We start from the raw sequence: 20241 nt of genomic DNA on the forward strand, positions 1-20241 counted from the left end.
TTTATGCAGTTGTACTGGCCAAACACAAATTATAATCCCAATACCAGCTGATAACTGTTATTTTAATTGGACCCTGAAGTGATTAACCAGGTTTCAGGATTGTGGGTATTGAGATCTCACTGCTATAGTCCCCATTTTATAAACTAAGACCAAGTTTAACAAAGCTGCAGTTCTTTTTTTTTTTTTGTCTTTTGTCTTGTCTTTTTAGGGCTGCATACACAGCATGTGGGGTCAAATTAGAGCTACGGCTGCTGGCCTACACCGCAGCCACAGCAATGCAGGATCTCAGCCACGTCTGCGACATACACCACAGCTCATGGCAATGCCAGATCCTTAACCTACTAAGCAAGGCTAGGGATTGAACCTGCATCTTCATGGATACTAGCTGGGTTTGTTAACCACTAAGCCACAACGGGAACTCCAAAAGTGCAGTTCTGATCAATCAATCACTTTCTTTCTTTTACTTTTCTTTTCTTTTCTGGCTGTATCTGTGGCATGCAGAACTTCTCAGGTCAAGGACTAAACCCAAGCCACAGTGACAATGCTGAGTCCTTAACCACTAAGCCACCAGAGAACTCGCTGATGAATCAACTTCTGAATGCAGTTGAGAAATAAAATAAATAAGGACAACAGGATGGATTCTATCCCCAAATCCTTTTCACTGATACAAGCACTATCTGTCAGGATACCAAAAAACCATCATAAAAATTAATTAGGAGAGGTAACTGGAGCTCTCATTATACATTATAAACCAACAGGACCTGAAAGACTGAAGAAAAAAAAAATCTATTAATAACAGGCGATCCAAGCCCACATCTTCACAGTAAGAGTAAGGAATGGTGGTTTAGTCTCACGTTCACGTGCTAGAAATCAGTACAGCTAGATGGTGGCTCTCAAGAGGTGTTAGTTGTAAGATACTCAGAGAAAGAATGAGATCCTTTCCTCACTTGGTATATTCAAGCTCCCGGGAAGGGATAAAGCAAATAAGGGAAGAAGAGGAATCCATGACACAAACCCTATTCTAAGTGGTCATTTTTATGGCTTTTGCAGGTTCCTCAGAAAGGATGCTCTCCCTTCTCTAGGAAATACACTCAGACCCTGAGGGGTAGGATACAGGAAGGAAAGAAGGAAGGCGGGAGAGACAAAGAGAAGATGAATCGACTTGTGCTATTTCCCAATGGTTCTCTGTGGCCTCTCTTGCTCTTCTACGATACTGACCACTGACCAAGGGGGAAAGACAAGAGCGGCTCTGCTGAATGCATCCTTCGGAAAGAAGACTCGCTGGGGTGAGATGGAGGGAGAATGTGGTGAGCAGGAGAGCTGTGGTCCAGATGCCAGCCCGTGTGCACCTCTCCTGAGCCCACCAGAGAAATGCCTATTGGGGTCAGCTAGCCCCATGACGAAGGAACTATATACCTCTAGAAAGAATGCCTCGATTTGCAGGTAATTTGTCATTCTGTTCTTAGCTATCAAAACCCTCGTGTGGGTGAGGCTTTCAGATTGGCTTGTCACTCCAAACACTCCAGAGGGACAGGACTTCAGAGTGGTGTCTGAACAGAGGGATAAAAGAGATTTGGGGACACTGAGTCCTTTCTGGAAAGAATGGATCCTGGCCAAACTTCCTAGGGAAGGTGGGTTGGGCAAATCCTGAAAAGGAGATGTCAGGTAAAAATGAATGAAAGCTAGAAACAAACCAACCAACCCATAAGCTATAAATCTTCACCGGTTCTCAATCTAGCCCCTGCCTCCTGGATCACTCACTCAAAGCCTTATTCTAGACACTTCCTCTTCTAAGGGGCCCTGCACTGTCACCTTCTCCCTTTGACATGGTTCCACCAAAGACATCTGACTGCTCCCCACACTGAGCCCACTTCTTTCCCAAAGTACTTGCTCTGGTCCTCCCCCCCTCACTGTGACCTGGGTCAGAACCAGGGTACTGCCCAGCCTGGGAGCTGCAGGCTGGCAGTCCTGAGCCCCACCCAGTGGACCCTGAGCCCCGCTTGCTGGGACTCCTCCTGCTTCCAAAACACACAGCAGAAGGGCTCTAGACTGAGCAGCTAGCAAAAGGCTTTTCAACCCTGGAGACGTTTAAGATATGTTGTAGGATTGTTAGCAAAATCTCACATGAACCACGGAGCATGAAGCAACAAAAGAAGGGAGGTGGCGGGGGGTGGGAGTGGGGGTGCTCTGAGGGCAGCACTGAGAACAGGTACCCCCCCACCGCCCCCCGCCACTCTCATCCAGCCAGGCCTGGCACCACACCCTGTGGAATCCCCAACTCCTGGGCAGACCCCTGAAGGGACTCACATGGCCAAGTTCAAGTTCACTTAGTCACCCAGAGGTGGAGCCAGGCACCCATATGCATGGCAATGAACCACAAACTTCCTAAAACCCTTATCTGTAATCCCTTGAGTCATAAGGGGAGTTCTCACATTGAGGTAAGGACTACCTGGTTTCCAAGCACCTCCATCCTCAAATGACCAGTTAGTTCTCAGATCACTTTAAAATCAGGGCCACATTTTCACTTGCTAGCCTCTTCCCGAATTCTAAGGATTTGCTATATTTTCCCAAAATGTATTTCAGGGCAGAAGCTACTTTAGTTACACATTTTTTACATCCTCACCTACTTTGAAAACAACTCTGAGGGGTCACACCACTGGCTGTTATGACTTCTGAATCTATTCACTCTTTTCCAGACGTTTAAGGTGCCCTCACATCACAGGAAGCGACATAGAGGAAATAGCTCTGCATTGGTGGCAGTGGTGGTGACAGTGTTATTTTTAAAGAAGTGAATGGAGCATCAATACACCACCTCAGAATGACCACAAAAGAGCTTCTAAAACCTGGCCACACACTGCTAGTGAGCATTAGACAGTAGCCCCTTGCTTCCTCTGAAAAGTAACCTGACAGCACGCATTAGGATCTTAAGAAGTTCATAACTTTAGCCCAGTACATAGATTCTTAAAGATGTAGTTTACAGCAATACGTAGGAAGAGGTATCCCAGTACTTTGATGTCGTAAAGATGCCTAAACGAAATAATGGCACACAAAGAAGGAAATGATGGTATAAATTATTGCAGATCTATCCATGGGCCATATGCCTCGTTGTGCCTCCTAAGGCCCAGCATAGTGCCTGATGCCTGCTCAGGTCTCAGTAAGTAGCTAAAGACTTTAGGGCTGAATAAAATATAGTGCAGTTATGAAAGTATTTTTAAAGAATATTTAATGGCATGAGGAAATACACTCAGAATATACTGCTAAGTGAATTAAATAGGATATGAAACAGTGTATAAAGCATAATTCTGTTTTTTGTTTTTGCTTTTTAGGGCTGTATTTGCAGCATGTGGAAGTTCCCAGGCTAAGGGTCGAATCGAAGCTGTAGCTGCTGGCTTACACCACAGCCACAGCAATGCCAGATCCAAACCGCATCTGCAACCTACACCACAGCTCACGGCAATGTCAGATCCTTAAGCCACTGAGCGAGGCCAGGGGTCGAACCTGCCACCTCATGGTTCCTAATCAGATTTGTTTCCACTGCACTGCAACAGGAACTCCAATTCTATTTTTTTAAATAGTAAAAAAAGATTGAAAGAAATACAGTTGACAGAGGTCAACTCTAGTTAATTTATGAATAATTTCTCTTATTAACATTTTTCATATTTTCAAACAATTTTAAAAGAGTAATCAGTCATGTGTTATTACTGTAATTAGAAAAAAAGAAACAATCAGTTTTTTTAACGGCCACCCAGAAAATGTATTCTGATTTTTAGAATGAATGAACAATGATCTGTATTTCAAAGGCATAAGCTGCAATTTGTTTAAAACCAGTTCAATTGTATTCGCTTCCGTAACTCTATTCACACCTAGCACCTTCAGGTAAAGTGTATTGTACAAACTAATTCTCACATCTTTTACCACCCTAGACCACTGAGTTAAGGATAAGGTTGTATCACCTTTTAGAGAAAATGAAAGATTACCATTGATCTCCAAAATGTCTTACATAATCAGGAAAATAAAAACTTTTTTTGATTCTCCACATTCACCAAATAACCTTTTACTTACTCATATTGATCTAAGTTGTTGGATTTCTTTTCTGTCACATAATTACTTGGGATATATCCTTCACTCCTACAAATAAGAAAAATACATTAGGTAAACTGAAATTATTTTACTGAGAGCTTATTAAAAGAAAAATCACTGCCTTTCTGAAATAAAGTATAATATCACCTAAAGCTTATAAGAAAGACTGGCTGATCCCCAATAATTTAATATATCCATAGCATTTGATACTTTGCAAAGTATTTCCTCATTTGATCCTACAAAAAATCTGAGACAGGCAGGCATTATTGTGCTCACCGTGTAGTGAGGAAACCAAAGCTTAGAAAGGTTAAGAGACTTTCTCAAGGTCTCAGAGCCAACCAGCATCAGGGCCAGAACTCGGACTTTGAACTTGTGACTAAGTTCAGAGCCCTTCCTAATATTCTATGATGCTTTTCTTGAATTTACAATTTCTCGGGATGTTTTAAAGAAAACACTACTGCAGAAAAGTTGAAGTGTGGGGTAAAAATACCCATCACTCCAATACCCAACAGTCTTTGCAGTACATTGTTTCAGACAGGGTAACCTCTGACTTCTACGTCAGTGTCACCAGGAACACTTGTTAAAAAGGCAAATGCCAGGGTCATGCCCCAAGAGATCTGAATTGAGAAGGCCTATGTGGGGCCAAGGAATTTTTGGTTTTACCCCAAATGAGTCCTATGCCCATTAGAGTTTAAGGAGCCCTCATAGTAGGTAGAATCTTGGTTGGAGCCAAGAATTCTAGCATAAAGGAGATAAATGTACCAAATTTCTAAGTTGAGTAAAAACCCTGTAATCTTAAATTTGAATTTGAACTATTAGTAAGAACTCATAATACACACACACACACACACACACACACACACACACACACAGAGTGCATATATATAGCTCTACTGCACTGAGAAAGGCCCAGAAGCAAGGACAATCCAGCAGCAATTAGAATCCTAGCATCCCTATTGTTGTCTCTAAATAATATTTCTAACCAAAAAGGAGCCAGTACTCCTTGGCAAAATCGAAAATTGCAGGTTTGGCCAGGAAAAATACAAAAGGAACTTGAGCCATTTTATTTTATTTATAAAGCAGGGAAGCTGAGAAAGAAGGATGAAAGGGGTCCCCAGTCAAAAATAGCTACTACTTATCTCTGCAATTTCTTGAAGATGGGGATTTATTCCCCTAAGATCCTTACATACTGGAATTATACTCTATAAATGATATTGAAATGTTGAACCAAATTAGCATGCAGAATCATTTCTATTTTGATAAAAATTTCATATAACATCCTAAAAAAAAAAAAAGTTACCACTGACCCAAGATAGAATGATTCAACCAAAAAGAATAATGACTGCAATTGACTAAAACCAAATCTATGAGCATCCATAATAACACTTTAAAAATTTACTGGTTACCACAGTTGTCAATAGAGGAAGCTCAGTCATCAATTCATTATTCTGAACAATTGTAAAAGGAAAGAATCCAAAATTTATCTTGCCTTTCCTTCATGAACTAAAATAAACTGATTCATGAGGCAGTTCTTTAGAGAATCAACAGATGCAGGTGGCATGGCAGAATTAGAAAATCACCATTTTGCAGCCCCTAATGAAATCATGGATTTAAGCAATAATCATCGCGGATGCCAAAATCATTAGGTGAAGAACTTTATGATGGAGGAATAAGGTTGACACCTGAAGCACTGAGTAACCTTGGCATCATTACAAGTGGGACAACCAGATACTGACTTAATGTGATCAAGCCTATAGACTACAGTTTATAGGAAATACAGAACAAAGATACACATTGAAGGACATCGTGTGGAAGCAGTTAGCTTCATCTAAATTGTGGCTCATTTCATAGGGCAAATGACCTGGTTCCATCAATAAATCTCAGGAGGGAAAAAATGTAAAATTTAATTTCTCCCTAGAGTGAAATAACCCAATTTAAATACGTAATGGATGAGAAAGAGACCAGTGGAATGGATTCGAATTTCTAGAAAGAAGTGGTTGATCCATTTACATTTACTGAGTAGGTACTAAGAATACAGTGTGTTATGGCAGAGTAATAATGTGTGCTTTCACTTACAGCTGCTGAACCCGATCTCATGACACAGCAGTCACAGTATTGAACTCTCACTCAGTATTGAACTCTGGGCCATCCACTGTGTACCATCCACAAAGAGGGAATACTCACCCATATTTATCTCTTGCTCTCCACCAGTGAACATCATTCTTTTCTAGGATGATATACTCCTGGCCTCTCTCTAATCTGAGATCATGTGCTTCCGTTGCTTGGAAGTCATACATGGCTACCACGATTTCTTCACTATTATCTTCTTCAGGCGGAATTGGTGGGGGAGGCCTTCGCTAAGGATAGGAGATACCATGTGAGAGTTTAGTCTTCTGTTTGAAATCGGATGCGAGGTAAAACACTAACTGATACGCACATCACCAGAGAATCGAGTCTAAGACAATCTGGTGAATCCCGCCCCCCCCCCCCCCCGCCCCCATGAGTTAGATGATGTTGATGCTACTGGGCTGCTCATGGGTTTCAGAATATAGGACAAGGGCAAAAGCTGTCTTTAAACATCAGGAGGCTTCTGCTCAGTGTCAGGGCAGGTTTTCCAAGGAGGGGCAAGGGTAACATGCGACTACAAACTGGGAGGACTCAAGGCAACCCCAGCATTTAATGGCCAGAGCCGGGGAAAGGGGCACTATGGCATAGTCTTGCATCAGGTCTCCTCCTGCACACAGGGATTTTCACTTCTTTGTGCCTACCATGTGCAAGGTACACTCTTAGTACCTAGCACACTTTTTCTCACTTACTCTCAATTCCGATCCCATGAGGTAGAGTATGCAACTCTCACTTTACAACGGAAAAAACAGTGGTTTAAGTAACCTACCCAAAGTCACTCATATCAGATTTACATTGGACCAGCTTCTCTCTGAGTCCAAAGCACATGTGTTTTCCACGATAGCTCACTATTCAAAGGGACATCATTAAATCACTGACTTCACTCCCTTGTCATAATACTGTGGTCTTAAGACTGAAATATTCCTTTAAAGTCCCACACATCTTATGCAACTCTTGAATCTAAAATACAAGCAAACTGTCAGATGATAAGAGGGCCCCCAATGATAATATCTGATTCAATTAAATGATATAGTTTGACATCAAGAAAAAAATCAAGTAAGCCACAGTCTATTCATTTCTGATACAATCTTTGCAGAGGGGCAGCATCACACAAATGAATATAAACGTTCTTAATCAACTGCAAATGCTTCCGAACATTAAAGACCACTTTACCTTCTTTTTTTCTGGTGCTGGTGCTGGAGGTAGTGCTTTTCTTATACCTGAAAATAATAATTAAGACCAAAAAAGGTCAAAACGCCACCTACCAATAATTGATAGTCTTAAGGAAAAGTAAATGCGAACCCAAAACAAGAGGTCCACGTTGCACTATTTTCGAACAGAAGCTTTTTTTTTTCCTTTTTTTTTCTTTTTGCTTTTTAGGGCTGTACCCATGGCATATGTAAGTTCCCAGGCTAGGGGTGGAGTCAGAATTGCAACTGTTGGCCTATACCACAGCCATAGTAACACCGGATCCAAGTCACATCTGCAACCTACACCACAGCTCACAGCAATGCTGGATCCTTAACCCACTGAGCAAGGCTGGGGATCAAAGTGTTATTCTCATGGATACCAGTTGGATTTGTTTCCACTGCACCACAATGGGAACTCCCCAGAATCTTAAAATACTACTAAAATTGGTTTGTATTTCTGCCTTCTTGAACAGATGCCACAAATACCATAGGGACTGAGGCCATGTCTTATTCATTACAAACAAATGGGACTACATCAAACCAAAGAGCTTCTGCTACGTAAAGGAAACCATCGACAAAATGAAAAGACAGCCTATAGAAGGGGAGAAAATGTTTGCAAACCTTATCTATATCTGATAAGAGGTTAATATCCAAAATATACAAGGAACTCGTACAACTCAACAGTAAAACAAACAACTCAAAAAAGGACAAAGGACCTAAACACATGCTTTTTAAAAGAAGACGTACAGATGGCCAACATTAAAAAGTGCTCAACATCACTAATCACAGGGAAATGCAAATCAAAACCACAAAAAGATATCACCTCATTTGTATTAGGATGATGCTTATAAAAAACACACATGATAACAAATGCCAGTGAGCATGTGGAGAAAAGGGAACCCTTGTTCACTGTTGGTAGGAATGTAAATTGGTGCAACCACTACATAAAATAATAGGGAGGTTCCTCTAAAAATTAAAAATAGAACCACCGTATGATTTAGCAATGTCTGGGTATACACACAATGGAAGTGAAATCAGTACCTTAAAGAGCTATCTGCAATCCCATGTTCACTGCAGCACTCTTCACAATAGCCAAGGTATGGACACAACCTACGCGTCCATCAACAGATAAACAGAGAAGATGCGATACATATATACAATAGAATACTAGCCTTAGAAAAAGAAGGAAATAATTCAAAAAGATACATGTACCCCAAAATTCATTGCAGTGCTATTTACAAGAGCCAAGACATGGAAGCAACCTAAATGTCCATCAACAGAGAAATGGATAAAGAAGATGTGGTACATATATACTACGGAATATTATTCAGCCATAAAAAAGAAAGAAATAATGCCATTTGCAGCAACATGGATGGACCTAGAAACTATCAGACTAAATGAAGTTAGTCAGACAGTAAAAGACAAACATCACATGATATCACCTATATGTGGAATCTTTAAAAAAGGATACAAATGAGGGCGTTTCCATCGTGGCTCAGTGGTTAACGAACCTACCTAGTATACATGAGGACTTGGGTTTGAGCCCTGGTCTCTCTCAATGGGTTAAGAATCTGGTGTTGCTGTGAGCTGTGGTGTAGATCGCAGACGAGGCTCGGGTTCCAAGTTGCTGTGGCTGTGGCGTAGGCCAGTGGCTACAGTTCCAATTCGACCCTTAGCCTGGGAACCTCCATATGCCTTGGGTGCAGCCCTAAAAACGGGCCAAAAAAAAAGATACAAGTGAACTTATTTGCAGAACAGAAAGAGATGCACAGACTTTGAAAAACTTACGGTTATCAAAGAGAACAGGTTAGGGGGTGGGAGGGATGGACTGGGCATTTGGGATGGGCATAGGCACACTGAGGTCTATGGAATGATTAGCCAATGGGGACCTGTTGCATGGCCCAAAGAACTCTAGCCAGTATTCTGTGATAATCTATGCGGGAAAAGAATCTGAGAGAGAATGGATGTGTGTATATGTATAGAACTGGGTCACTTTGTTGTACAGCAGAAGTGAAGTGTTGTATGCTTCACTTTATAAATTAACTATACTTCAATAAAACCTTAAAAAATTAAAAATAAAATAAAAGCAGCTTCTACCCTAAAAGAAGAGGAAGAAAGAGAAGAAGAGGAAAGAGGATGTGGTACATATATACAATGGAATACTACTCAGCCTTAGAAAAGGGAAATCCTGTTGTTTGCCACAACATGGATGAAGTTGGAGAGCATCGTGCTAAGTGAAATAAGCCAGAGGGAGAAGGACAGATGCCATATGGTATCACTTAGAAGCATAACCTTAAAAAAAAAAATTCAAATTCATAGAAACAGAGAATAGAAAAACGGTTGCCAAGGGCTGGGGTAAGAGAAATAGAAATGTCAGCAAACAGGTACAAACTTTCAGTTGTAAGATGAACAGCATAGGTTGATTATAACTCAATTCAAACTATATATAGCAGGAAAAAAAAGATAAATAAGATCTGAGGATCAAACGTATAACGTGGTAATCACAGCTGCTAAATAACACTGCTGTGTATAACTGAGTTTTTCAAGACAGAAAAACTTAAATGTTCCCATATACAGATACACACACATAAGATAAACATGCAAGGGGACAGATGTGTGAATTAACTCAATGGGAGGAATCCTTTCCAATGGGTAAGTATATCCAACCATCTCACTGTAAAATTTAAGGATCTTAAAATTTTATCAACTACCTTAGTAAAACAAAACAAAACAAAACAAAACAAAACAAAACAAAAGAAGTAGAAGAAGAGAAAAGCTGCTGATGGTGTCACATTAGGGCCATGCTTTAAATACAGTGCTTTTTTTTTTTTCTTCTGCATTATGATTTATTACAGGATATTGAACAAGGTTCCCTGTACGATACTGAAGGACCTTGTTGTTTATCCATTCGATATATAATAGTTTGCCTCTGCTAATCCCCAATTCCCACTCCATCCCTCCCTGCTCCCCTCTCCCTTGGCAACCACAAATCTGTTCTCCATGTCTGTGAGTCTAATACAGTCACTTTTAGCAGGCTTTCATGTTGTCATAAATCAGATTGCTCTTCTGATTCCATAAGCTGGCCCCCCACCGCTAACGAACTAAAATTATTCTCACAAAATGCACCTACCCTACATTTACCCTGTGCTACAAAGTGTGAAGGCCATACTGAGCCACCATCAAAATCAAAACCATGTCCCTTTCTCGCTATACCAATACCATAGACAGCCTGAGCACACTATAATTACAGAACAAAATGAATACTTACTGCTCTCAAAAAGATTATATTTTTCACATCCAGGAGCTAGTTTTTCAGTTTGTCTGCAACACTGATAGCATCCGTCTGCCCAAAATTTAGGATGATACTTAATCATAATATTATTGTTGTTCTTTATTTCTGTAATTCATAGACACATTAAATGATTAGTGAAATAAAAGAGATGATAGTGTTTTGTTCAGTAACACCGCTGGTCATTCTTTCTTTCTCAGATATCATGTTTACCATCAGGATACCCTCATAACATCATCTAACCCAGCATTCAGAGAATCCACATGGTTTTCTTTCACTTCCTTTTTTCGGCGAGGCACCCTTGTTGGCAGAAGTGACCTCAGCTACACCATGATGGATAAACACTAAAGGCAGCCCACCACCATCTCGCTCTGCAGAAGCAGCAGCGGGGATGGTGTGGGACAAATCACCGACTAACACACTTTATGCACAAGTCAATTCATCCACATCAGATGCTGATTAGACAGGCAATTTCTTAGAAAAGTCTAACCCTGTTATCATAGAAGCCCAGTGTTTAGTCATCTCCAAATGTATTACACATTAAATGAGAGCATGTTTTTCTTAGAAACCATGTATGCACTACTTGAAGGAACCAGATTATAAAACAAAAGTTATCTTCAATATGTGGCATTTACAGCAACACAACGTCCTTAGAGAAACGTTTATTGTAGATTAAGAGTTTATAAATGTAAGATATACTAACTGTATTTCTGTTTCAGCGAGAACAATTTTACCTCTTGAAATTATGTATAGATTAATACTTCACTATACGAGTTTTACCTTCTTTTAACTTCTTCACCCATCGGTCCCTGCTTTGTGCACTAGGTGCAAAAATGTAAAGTGTATTAGCATCATGCACCACCTGAAATAAAACAAAAGACGGAACAGGTGAGAAATGCTTAGCCACAGCACTTCTGCCTGGCACAGAGCCCTTGAGCTCTGAAAGACTGAGCAGAAGTCAACTACTTGCAATTCAAAGAAGCGAGATTCCCTTCTTAGAAAAGCACATTCATTTCTTCATGTCTACACTGGGATACACAGTTTGCAAAGGACTGTGCTTTTACAGAAGAAAAAATTATATACAGAGGCCAGGATGCTTTGCCAATCTCATTATTTCTTCTGATCATCCACATCAGATGCTGATTAGACAGGCAATTTCTTAGAAAAGTCTAACCCTGTTATCATAGAAGCCCAGTGTTTAGTCATCTCCAAATGTATTACACATTAAATGAGAATGTGTAAAGCTCCTTAGGTAAACTTGGTGTAGCAGGGATTATTCCAACCTGAATAACATTTTAGATGAAAGGGCTGGTCTTTCAACATCACTCCTCTACCTGCCTTTTGCCACTGTAAATAACTGCAGCAGCCAGCTTTATTCAGCACTGACTAGCCCAACTCTATACTATGTGCTTTGCAGACATTACTGAATGAATCCTAACATCAAGGCATCAGTGTTTCCATTTTACAGAGGAGGAGACTGAGGCCGATCCACAGACCCTCCACTCCTACATGACTCCCGCAGGCACCATTCACTCAGGGGGCACTGCAAATGGTGCCCCGACTTCACCTGCCCATCGGCATCTGGCTGCACATCCAGAAAGCCAGGATCCTGGCTCCAGGGCCCCACCTTTCAACTACAGTACTCCTTTTAGAAATTAGATAGTCTTATTCTTTTTCTTTTTAAGTTTTTTTTTATTATAGTTGATTTACAATGTTCTGTCAATTTCTGCTGTACAACAAAGTGACCCAACCATCCATCCATATATATATGTATACCTATATATATATATGCATATATAGGTATATATGCATACACATATATATTCATATATACACACACACATTGTATATGCATATATATACCTATATATATGCATATATAGGTATATATGCATACACATATATATTCATATATACACACACACACATTGTTTTTCTCACATTATACACCATCATGTTCCATCACAAGTGGCTAGGTATATAGTTCTCCATGCTATACAGCAGGATCTCATTGCTTATCCACTCTAGGCAATCTTATTCTTACTATTTTTAATATTAATTATACAATTAAGCATGGGAAACTAATCCAAGTCTCAGATCTGTCACTTTACCCTCGATGGTTGGTCACAAGGCAGAAACACTTTGATGACTAAAAAGGTTTCTAGCTTGAAACCTCCCTTTACCACGTCAACAACCACGAGATTGAACACAAATAGCTCTCTCATGGATAAATGGCTGTTCCCAACCATATTCAATAGATAATCCCTTCCCATTTTTTTTTTTTTCTTTTTAGAGCCGCACCCACAACATATGGACGTTCCCAGGCTAGGGGCTGAATCGGAACTGCAGCCTCTGGCCTACGCCACAGCCACAGCAATGCCAGATCCGAGCCATGTCTGCGAGCTACACTGCAGCCTGAGGCAACACCGGATCCTTAACCTGCTGAACGAGGCCTGGGATCGAACCCACATCCTCATGGAGACAATGCCAGGTCCTTAACCTGCTGAGTGCCAATAGGAACTCCCCCCACTTATTTTAATCAAATAAATGCAGTGGAGAGCACAGAACAAATACTTCTATATTCTACTCATTGATTGATTCATCCAACTAGCTCTTTGCTGGGACTACATAAGATACAAAAATACTTGAATGAAATACTTTATTACAAGACAGAAAGTGAGACATGATAGAGAGGTAAAGATAAAGAGTTAAGAAGGATGTCGGGGTGTATGTGCCTCATTTGGCTCGTGATTTTCACAACTGTGATACTGTGGTTTACAAAAAGATGTATCTATTTGGTCTCTGTCCTGGTTCTTGGCACAGAGTTCCTAAGCCCTTGGGATTTCCTGTGCTGAGAATGACAAAGGTGTCTTCTATTCTGCTAATGAAGTGACTTTTGAGAACATCTAGAAACAGAGGGCTGCTGCCAGTGAAGCCAACCCTGGGATGAGAAGATTGGAACTTTCAGTCTCACTACCCTTCATCTCCAGGAAGGGAAGAAGAGCTGCAGACTGAGTTCAATCATCAATGGCCAATGATGCAATCAAGCGTGCCTATGTAATGAAGACTCTCTGAAACCCCAGAAGGAGAGGGTTCTGAGAGCCTCTGGGTTGGTGAACCCATGGAGATGTCCACAGAGAGATAAACAGATAAAGACCATATCTATATCTATCTGTCTATCTATCTATCTATCTATATACATATACAGGGATTTTGTTCAACTTTAAAAAAGAAGAAAATCCTGCCATGTGTGACAACATGGATGAATCTGAAGGACATCATGCGAAGTGAGATAAACCAAATACAGAAAGATAAACACTGCATGATCTTAGACATGGAATTTTAAACAAACTCAGAGAAGCGGAGAGCAAAAAAATGTGGCTGCCAGGTGCAGGTAGGAGGGGGAAATGGGGAGACGCTGGTCAAAAGGTACAATGTTTTAGTGATGTGAGGTGAATGAGCTCTGGAGATCTAAAGAACAGCATGCCGGAGTGCCTGTCGTGGCTCAGTGGTAACAAACCTGAAAAGGATCCATAAGGTCGTGGGTTCAAGCCCTGGCCTTGCTCCGTGGGTTAAGGACCCAGCATTGCCATAGGTGTGGTGTACGTCACAGACATGGCTCAGATCTGGAATTGCTATGACTGTGACCCCTAGTCTGGGAACTTCCAGATGCCATGGGTGTGGCCCTAAAAAGACAAAAAATAAAAAATAAAACAATTAAGCACAGCATGCTGACTAGAGTTAACAATACTGTACTGGTGAAATTTGCTAAGAAAGTGAATCTTAAGTGTTCTCACCACTGCCCCCACCAAAAAAAAGAAAAAAAAAAGGAAGAAAGAAAATGGTAAACTATGTGAAGTGATGGATATGTTAATTGGCTTAATGGTGGCAATCACTTCTCAATGTCTACATAAATCAAAACTTCAAAGTATATACCATAAATATATAAAATTCTTATGTGTCAATTATACTTCGACAAAGCTGAAGGAAAGCAACCAACAAAGCAGTGACAGGAAATGCTACTGTCAAAGAGTAAAGCACGACTAAAAGCCTAGAATTTTACTGTCATAAAAAATATGCCAGCTCACCTGAAATGGATATTTATTTTGACAAGGAATAACACCATCATCATTCTTCACTATTTCCACACACTTGATTTTTGACACATCAATAAATCCCTTTCTGTACTTTTTCTGTTAAAAGAAAAAAAAAAAGGAGGGAGGAGAACCATTACAATCACAAGCTAAAGGATAAAGCGTTAAGAATAATATTTGTTTTAAAAAATCACCAATGGAAAACATTACAATTTCCTTAATAATTATCTAAATCATGTCTCCTTTCATTGTTAGTATCATTCAAAATGCTAACACCATGATGAATGTAATCAAAGGAATTAAGTCTTGAGGTTCCCTCTGGTGCAGTGGGTTAAGCATCCAGCATCACTGCAGCAGCTCAGGTCACTGCTCTGGCATGGATTTGATCCTTGGCCCTGGAACTTCCACATGCCTCAGGTATGGCAAAAAAAAAAAAAAAAAATCAAGTCCTTTAAGCCACACTTGCGGCATATGGAGGTTCCCAGGCTAGGGGTCCAATGGAAGCTGTAGCCACTGGCCTACACCACAAGACACGCAATGTCAGATCCGAGCTGCGTCTGCAACCTACACCACAGCTCATGGCAACACCGATCCTTAACCCACTGAGCGAGGGCAGGGTTTGAACCCTCAACCTCATGGTTCCTAGTCGGATTCTTTTCTGCTGCGCCACAACGGGAACTCCTAGTCCTTTAATTTCCAAAGAGGAAATTGCTCTGTTCTTGCCCTCCCCTCAAAAGCTGTGGAATTGAGAAAGAGACTCCTTTTGATTCTATCTTCTCAGATACACAACTTTTTCGTGACAGTTAAGCCCCACTCAAAAAAAAAAAAAGTGGAGAAAGAGAGAAAGAGGAAGTATTGGAAACCAAACCAGGCAAAAGTCCATGCGTTCAACATCAGCCAGTATCACCCTCCACTCCCGTGCACTGAACTAAGGAGGATGAGAAGTAGACACAGGCGTTCACAGAAAACCTCCATTATTGAATTTTCCTATTTTTTTTTTTTCTTCCCCAGTGCCCTCCTTCCCTACTCACTGCAAATCTCCCTACGGGGAGTAACTAACAACATACCAAGATACACCCCTCCAAATCATTCATACCCTTGAGCACCATAATCCAAAAAGGAAAATCCAAAAGAATACAAAGTACTATATACAAAGACAATTTGATATAGTCTATCCATTAAAAAATATTGCAAATACAATGTAGACATTTTAAAAAATTACTGAATAATATTAACTGATACACCCCACACAAAAATTTATATAAGGACTAAGGTTACTTTAGGGGCTAGAGAGAGGTGACCCAGCCATTCCCTGGCCCTGGGCATTCAAGTTTCCTTCATCTAAAACTGTGAAACTGGACTTTCCGTTGTGGCTCAGCGGAAACAATCTGACTAGCATCCATGAGGATGCAGGTTTGATCCCTGGCCTCACTCAGTGGGTTAAGGATCCAGCGTAGCTGTGAGCTGTGATGCAGGTGGCAGACGCGGCTCAGATCCCCCGTTGCTGTGGCTGTAGCTCCAATTGGACCCCTAGCCTGGGAACCTCCATGTGCTGTGGGTGAGGCCCTAAAAAGACCAACAAACAAAAACAAAAAAACAAAAAACTGCAAAACTCCCCTCTGGCCACAACCTTTGGGACCCTTCTCTTGCTCCCAGTAACTAGCTCTGCATCCTCACTGTCACCATGTGACTTTCAGGCCTGCCAACCCTCGTAGGCCATCAGCTCCCACCTGACATCTGACTAGACTCTTCTGGCTGTCCTTTTACCAGTGCATCCTCTCTCTGTCCTTCTGTCTGTCTGCCTGTCTGTCTCTCTCTCGGCTCACACACACACAGAGGAATCCCTATACCTCCCTGCCATTTCTGCCAGTCCCCAGCTCCATCCACACTTCTTCCCACTCCTGCATGCCTAGCCGCAGAAGGTCACAAAACAGTCCTAACTATCCTCTCTGTGTCCCCTCCGGCCTTCACTGCTGTCCTTGGTTCTTTTGCATATCTCTAGGGGAAAGAACCTGGTGGCCTCCGTGGAGATCCTCAGCCGCATCAGAATTACAAGCTCTTCCCACTCCCCTCACCCTGTGGACATCTTCCCTTACTTCGCAGTGAAGACAGGAGCCGCCCCAGGACCACACCCCAACTTCTTCCTTCTGCAGGTCAAACGTACCTTCAGATTTACTCTGTGTGCTTCCCTCTCCACCTGTTTCTACGAGAAGGTTAAAAGGACCCAACAGTTAAGGACTCTGCAGTTGGTTGGCACTTAACAGATGTCATTTCTTTCGATGCTCACAAACTCCTCCTCATTTTACAGATGAGGAAACTGCAGCTCAGACAGGTGAAATACATGACCCAAGGATCCCAACCGACCCTAAAGCCCCTGATGCTTAGATACCCCGGCTGGAAAGGATGACAGAAGGCACGGGGCTAAGTCCCCGAGGGGTCGACATGGATTCTGAGCACGGCCGGGCTCTTTTCAGGCTTTTACTTCTCCTGCCAATAGACACACGCGGGCCTCCACCATTCCTACTAAGAACCTTCTTCTGGCCCTGCAACTGCCCCAACGCTGCTCTGCTCTTCGTGAAAGAGAGAGGGTTACACCCTCAGCCTTCATTTCCTTCCCACCCACTCTTCCTCAACCACTTGCGATCTGCCCCCACCACCGCCCCAGCTGCAAAAGCTATTCTCAAAAACACCACCAATGACCAAACCCAATGGCCTTGACTCAGCTGTCTTCCGCTCTGGCCGTTCTGGGCATCTGGGGGATGCTGTCACTCTCTTCTTCCTCAGGAGCCTTGACTTTGCATCACCCCGGTTTTCCTTCTGTCCCTTCCCCTCCATTTCCCCCAGGACAACACCTGTCTTGTGCCAGCAACTGGGTCAAGGAATGTGCCATGTCTAGATGGGGGCAGCTCATTTCCTGAGCACAGAGTCCAAAGGTTGTGCCATTTATTCCTCACAGCTCCTCTGTGAGACAAGTGCCATCAGATACATCTTACAGAAGGCAGGAATGAAAATTAATTTACATAAGTTTATCTGTGGGAGAGACATATGCAGTAACTATCTATTACACAATGTAGTAAGTACCAGATATAAAAAAGACACTAAGAGAACACAGGAGAACCAAGGCTCGTATGATAATTTCAGAACAGAAATTCTGATAATACGATAGGGAATAAATAGCACATGAGAAGAAAAGAACATTTCAGACTAATTTCAGCTGTCTCCTCTATAAAATGGGAATAATAACAGTATCTACTTCAGAGAGCTCCCATTGTGGCACAGTGGAAACAAATCCGACTAGTATTCATGAGGATGCAGGTTAGATCCCTGGCCTTGCTCAGTGGGTTAGGGATCCAGCATCGCAGTGAGCTGAGGTGTAGGTTGCAGACGTGGCTTGGATCCTGTGTTGCTGTAGCTGTGGTGTAGGCTGGCAGCTGAAGCTCTGATTAGACCCCTAGCCTAGGAACCTCCATATGCCATGAGTGCTGCCCTAAAAAGCAAAACAAGGAGTTCTTGTTGTGGCACAATGGAAACAAATTCAACTAGGAACCATGAGGTTGCGGGTTTGATCCCCGGCCTTGCTCAGTGGGTTAAGGAACCGGCATTGCCATGAGCTATGGTGTAGGTTGCAGATGCGGCTCGGATCCCGCGTTGCTGTGGCTCTGGCGTAGGCCAGTGGCTACAGCTCCAATCAGACCCCTAGTCTGGGAACCTCCATATGCCTTGGCACGGCCCTAAAAAAGACAGAAAAAAAAAGGCAAAACAAAACAGTATTGGAGTTCCCATTGTGGCACAGCAGAAACGAATCTGACTAGAAACCATGAGGTTGTGGGTTCAATTCCTGGCCTCGCTCAGTGGGTTAAGGATCTGGCATTGCTGTGATATGTGATGTAGGTCGCCGATGTGGCTTGGATCTGGTGTTGCTGTGGCTGTGGTGTAGGCCAGCAGTAACAGCTCCAATTAGACCCCTAGCCTGGGAACCTCCATATGCCGCAGGTGCAACCCTAAAAAAGACAAAAAAAAAAAAAACCAACAGTATCTACTTCATAGATACTATTAGATAGTTCTGAGAGTTCAATGAGTTAGTGTTTGCAAAGTGCTCAGAAGAATGTTTGACTTGACTTGCAATATGATATCTGTCACTGTTTGCTACATACAATAAATGAGTAGCAAAAAAAAAAGGTTGGTGTGGCTGAAGCACAGGGTACATGAGGCAGCATGGAAAGGTGAGCAGGGGTCAGCTTATAAAGAACCTGGTACACAGTGCCAAGGGGTCTAGTCAGACAGGTCCACCCACCCTGCTCCTGGGCCAGTTAGTGGACAGAAGAAACTGCCAGAGTGTCCCCCTTCTATTAATAAGCCACATGTGTTCATCACAGAAACCTTACAAAACACTAACAGCACAAAGAAAATCAAATGACCCTTAATCCACCACCCAACCCTGGATAAAATGACTGTTGACATCATGGAGTTTTTCCAGACTCTGCTCTGGGGTCATTTATCACCTGCCAGACCTCTTAGCCCCAGAGCAGCAGACTGGAGTCAGCTTCTAAGACACTCATCTCCACTCGCCACCTGCCTCTGCCACTAAAAGCAGTTGTCAGATGCCAGTCAACCTACACGGGAAAATGTGGGATGACATGTATACTGGGTTGGTTTATGCCCCCTAAATGCATGTTCCATGTTACAGAATATGTTCACGGCCTATATTAATATTTGGGCTTATTCATCCAAATACTTTGCTAAGAAGTTTGAGGATAAAATTTCACATTTAAGTTGCCCATTCATTATTTCATCTATCTTGCCAGCAAACACTGACCATAGAACAAGCACGGAGCCGTGTGCTGCAGCTTTGACATTAAGGAAGGAGGTTGAGGGTTCCCTCGAGTGGAGATCATGATGATAGGGTAGGCGGAAGGGGAAGAGATGAGTGATTTGTAAAATCAAATAAAGCTGAAGTCTTGTGTGCACATGGTATACGATGGCGTGGAACACTGACTGGGCCCGGAGAAGCTGGGGAAGTTTCAGGGAGGAAGTAACATTTTGATTTGGTTTTTAAAGATTAAGCAGGAGTTTTCCTATAGAGCAAGTGGAGAAGAGAATTCAGGGGGCAAAAACAGCAAAGCACTGCTTTAGGGAACAGGCTAAAGAAATTCACAGTGGCTGAAATTCAGGGTGGGTCAGGGGGAAGTGTAAGGAAAGGACCCCAAAATGTCCTTATTTGAGACCAAATTTGGAAGAGGCTGATACACCAGACTTAGGAGTTTGGATTTATTCCAAGTTATTTTAAGTGGGGAATGTGAGTGGCTGGGTTGAGGCATGTCTGTGGCGGTGTGAGGAGTGGGTGGAGACAGGACACTGCTCAAAGCTCAGGTGAGGCTGTGAACACAGCCAAGGGCAGTCAGCAAGGTGAGGAAAGCAGGGATGCCAGAGTTTTTGAGATCGAGTCCACACAGCCTTGGGACCA

At 42.2% G+C, this 20241-nt stretch overlaps 1 protein-coding gene across 2 annotated transcripts in view; it reads right to left on the reverse strand.

The window, feature by feature from the left end:
• TEC (tec protein tyrosine kinase) overlaps positions 1–20241 on the reverse strand; it is a 131934-nt gene that overhangs the window by 21887 nt on the left and 89806 nt on the right. For both annotated transcript variants that reach the window (XM_047798553.1, XM_047798552.1), the window contains exons 3-8: positions 14772–14876; positions 11464–11545; positions 10663–10791; positions 7378–7424; positions 6265–6437; positions 4063–4128 (exon numbers count right to left, since the gene is read on the reverse strand). In XM_047798553.1, coding sequence (XP_047654509.1) covers positions 4063–4128; positions 6265–6437; positions 7378–7424; positions 10663–10791; positions 11464–11545; positions 14772–14876 — 602 coding nt within the window. The remainder of the gene's footprint in view (positions 1–4062; positions 4129–6264; positions 6438–7377; positions 7425–10662; positions 10792–11463; positions 11546–14771; positions 14877–20241) is intronic.

Source organism: Phacochoerus africanus, chromosome 10 (assembly GCF_016906955.1).
Source record: "Phacochoerus africanus isolate WHEZ1 chromosome 10, ROS_Pafr_v1, whole genome shotgun sequence".
NCBI classification, from domain to species: Eukaryota; Metazoa; Chordata; class Mammalia; order Artiodactyla; family Suidae; genus Phacochoerus; species Phacochoerus africanus.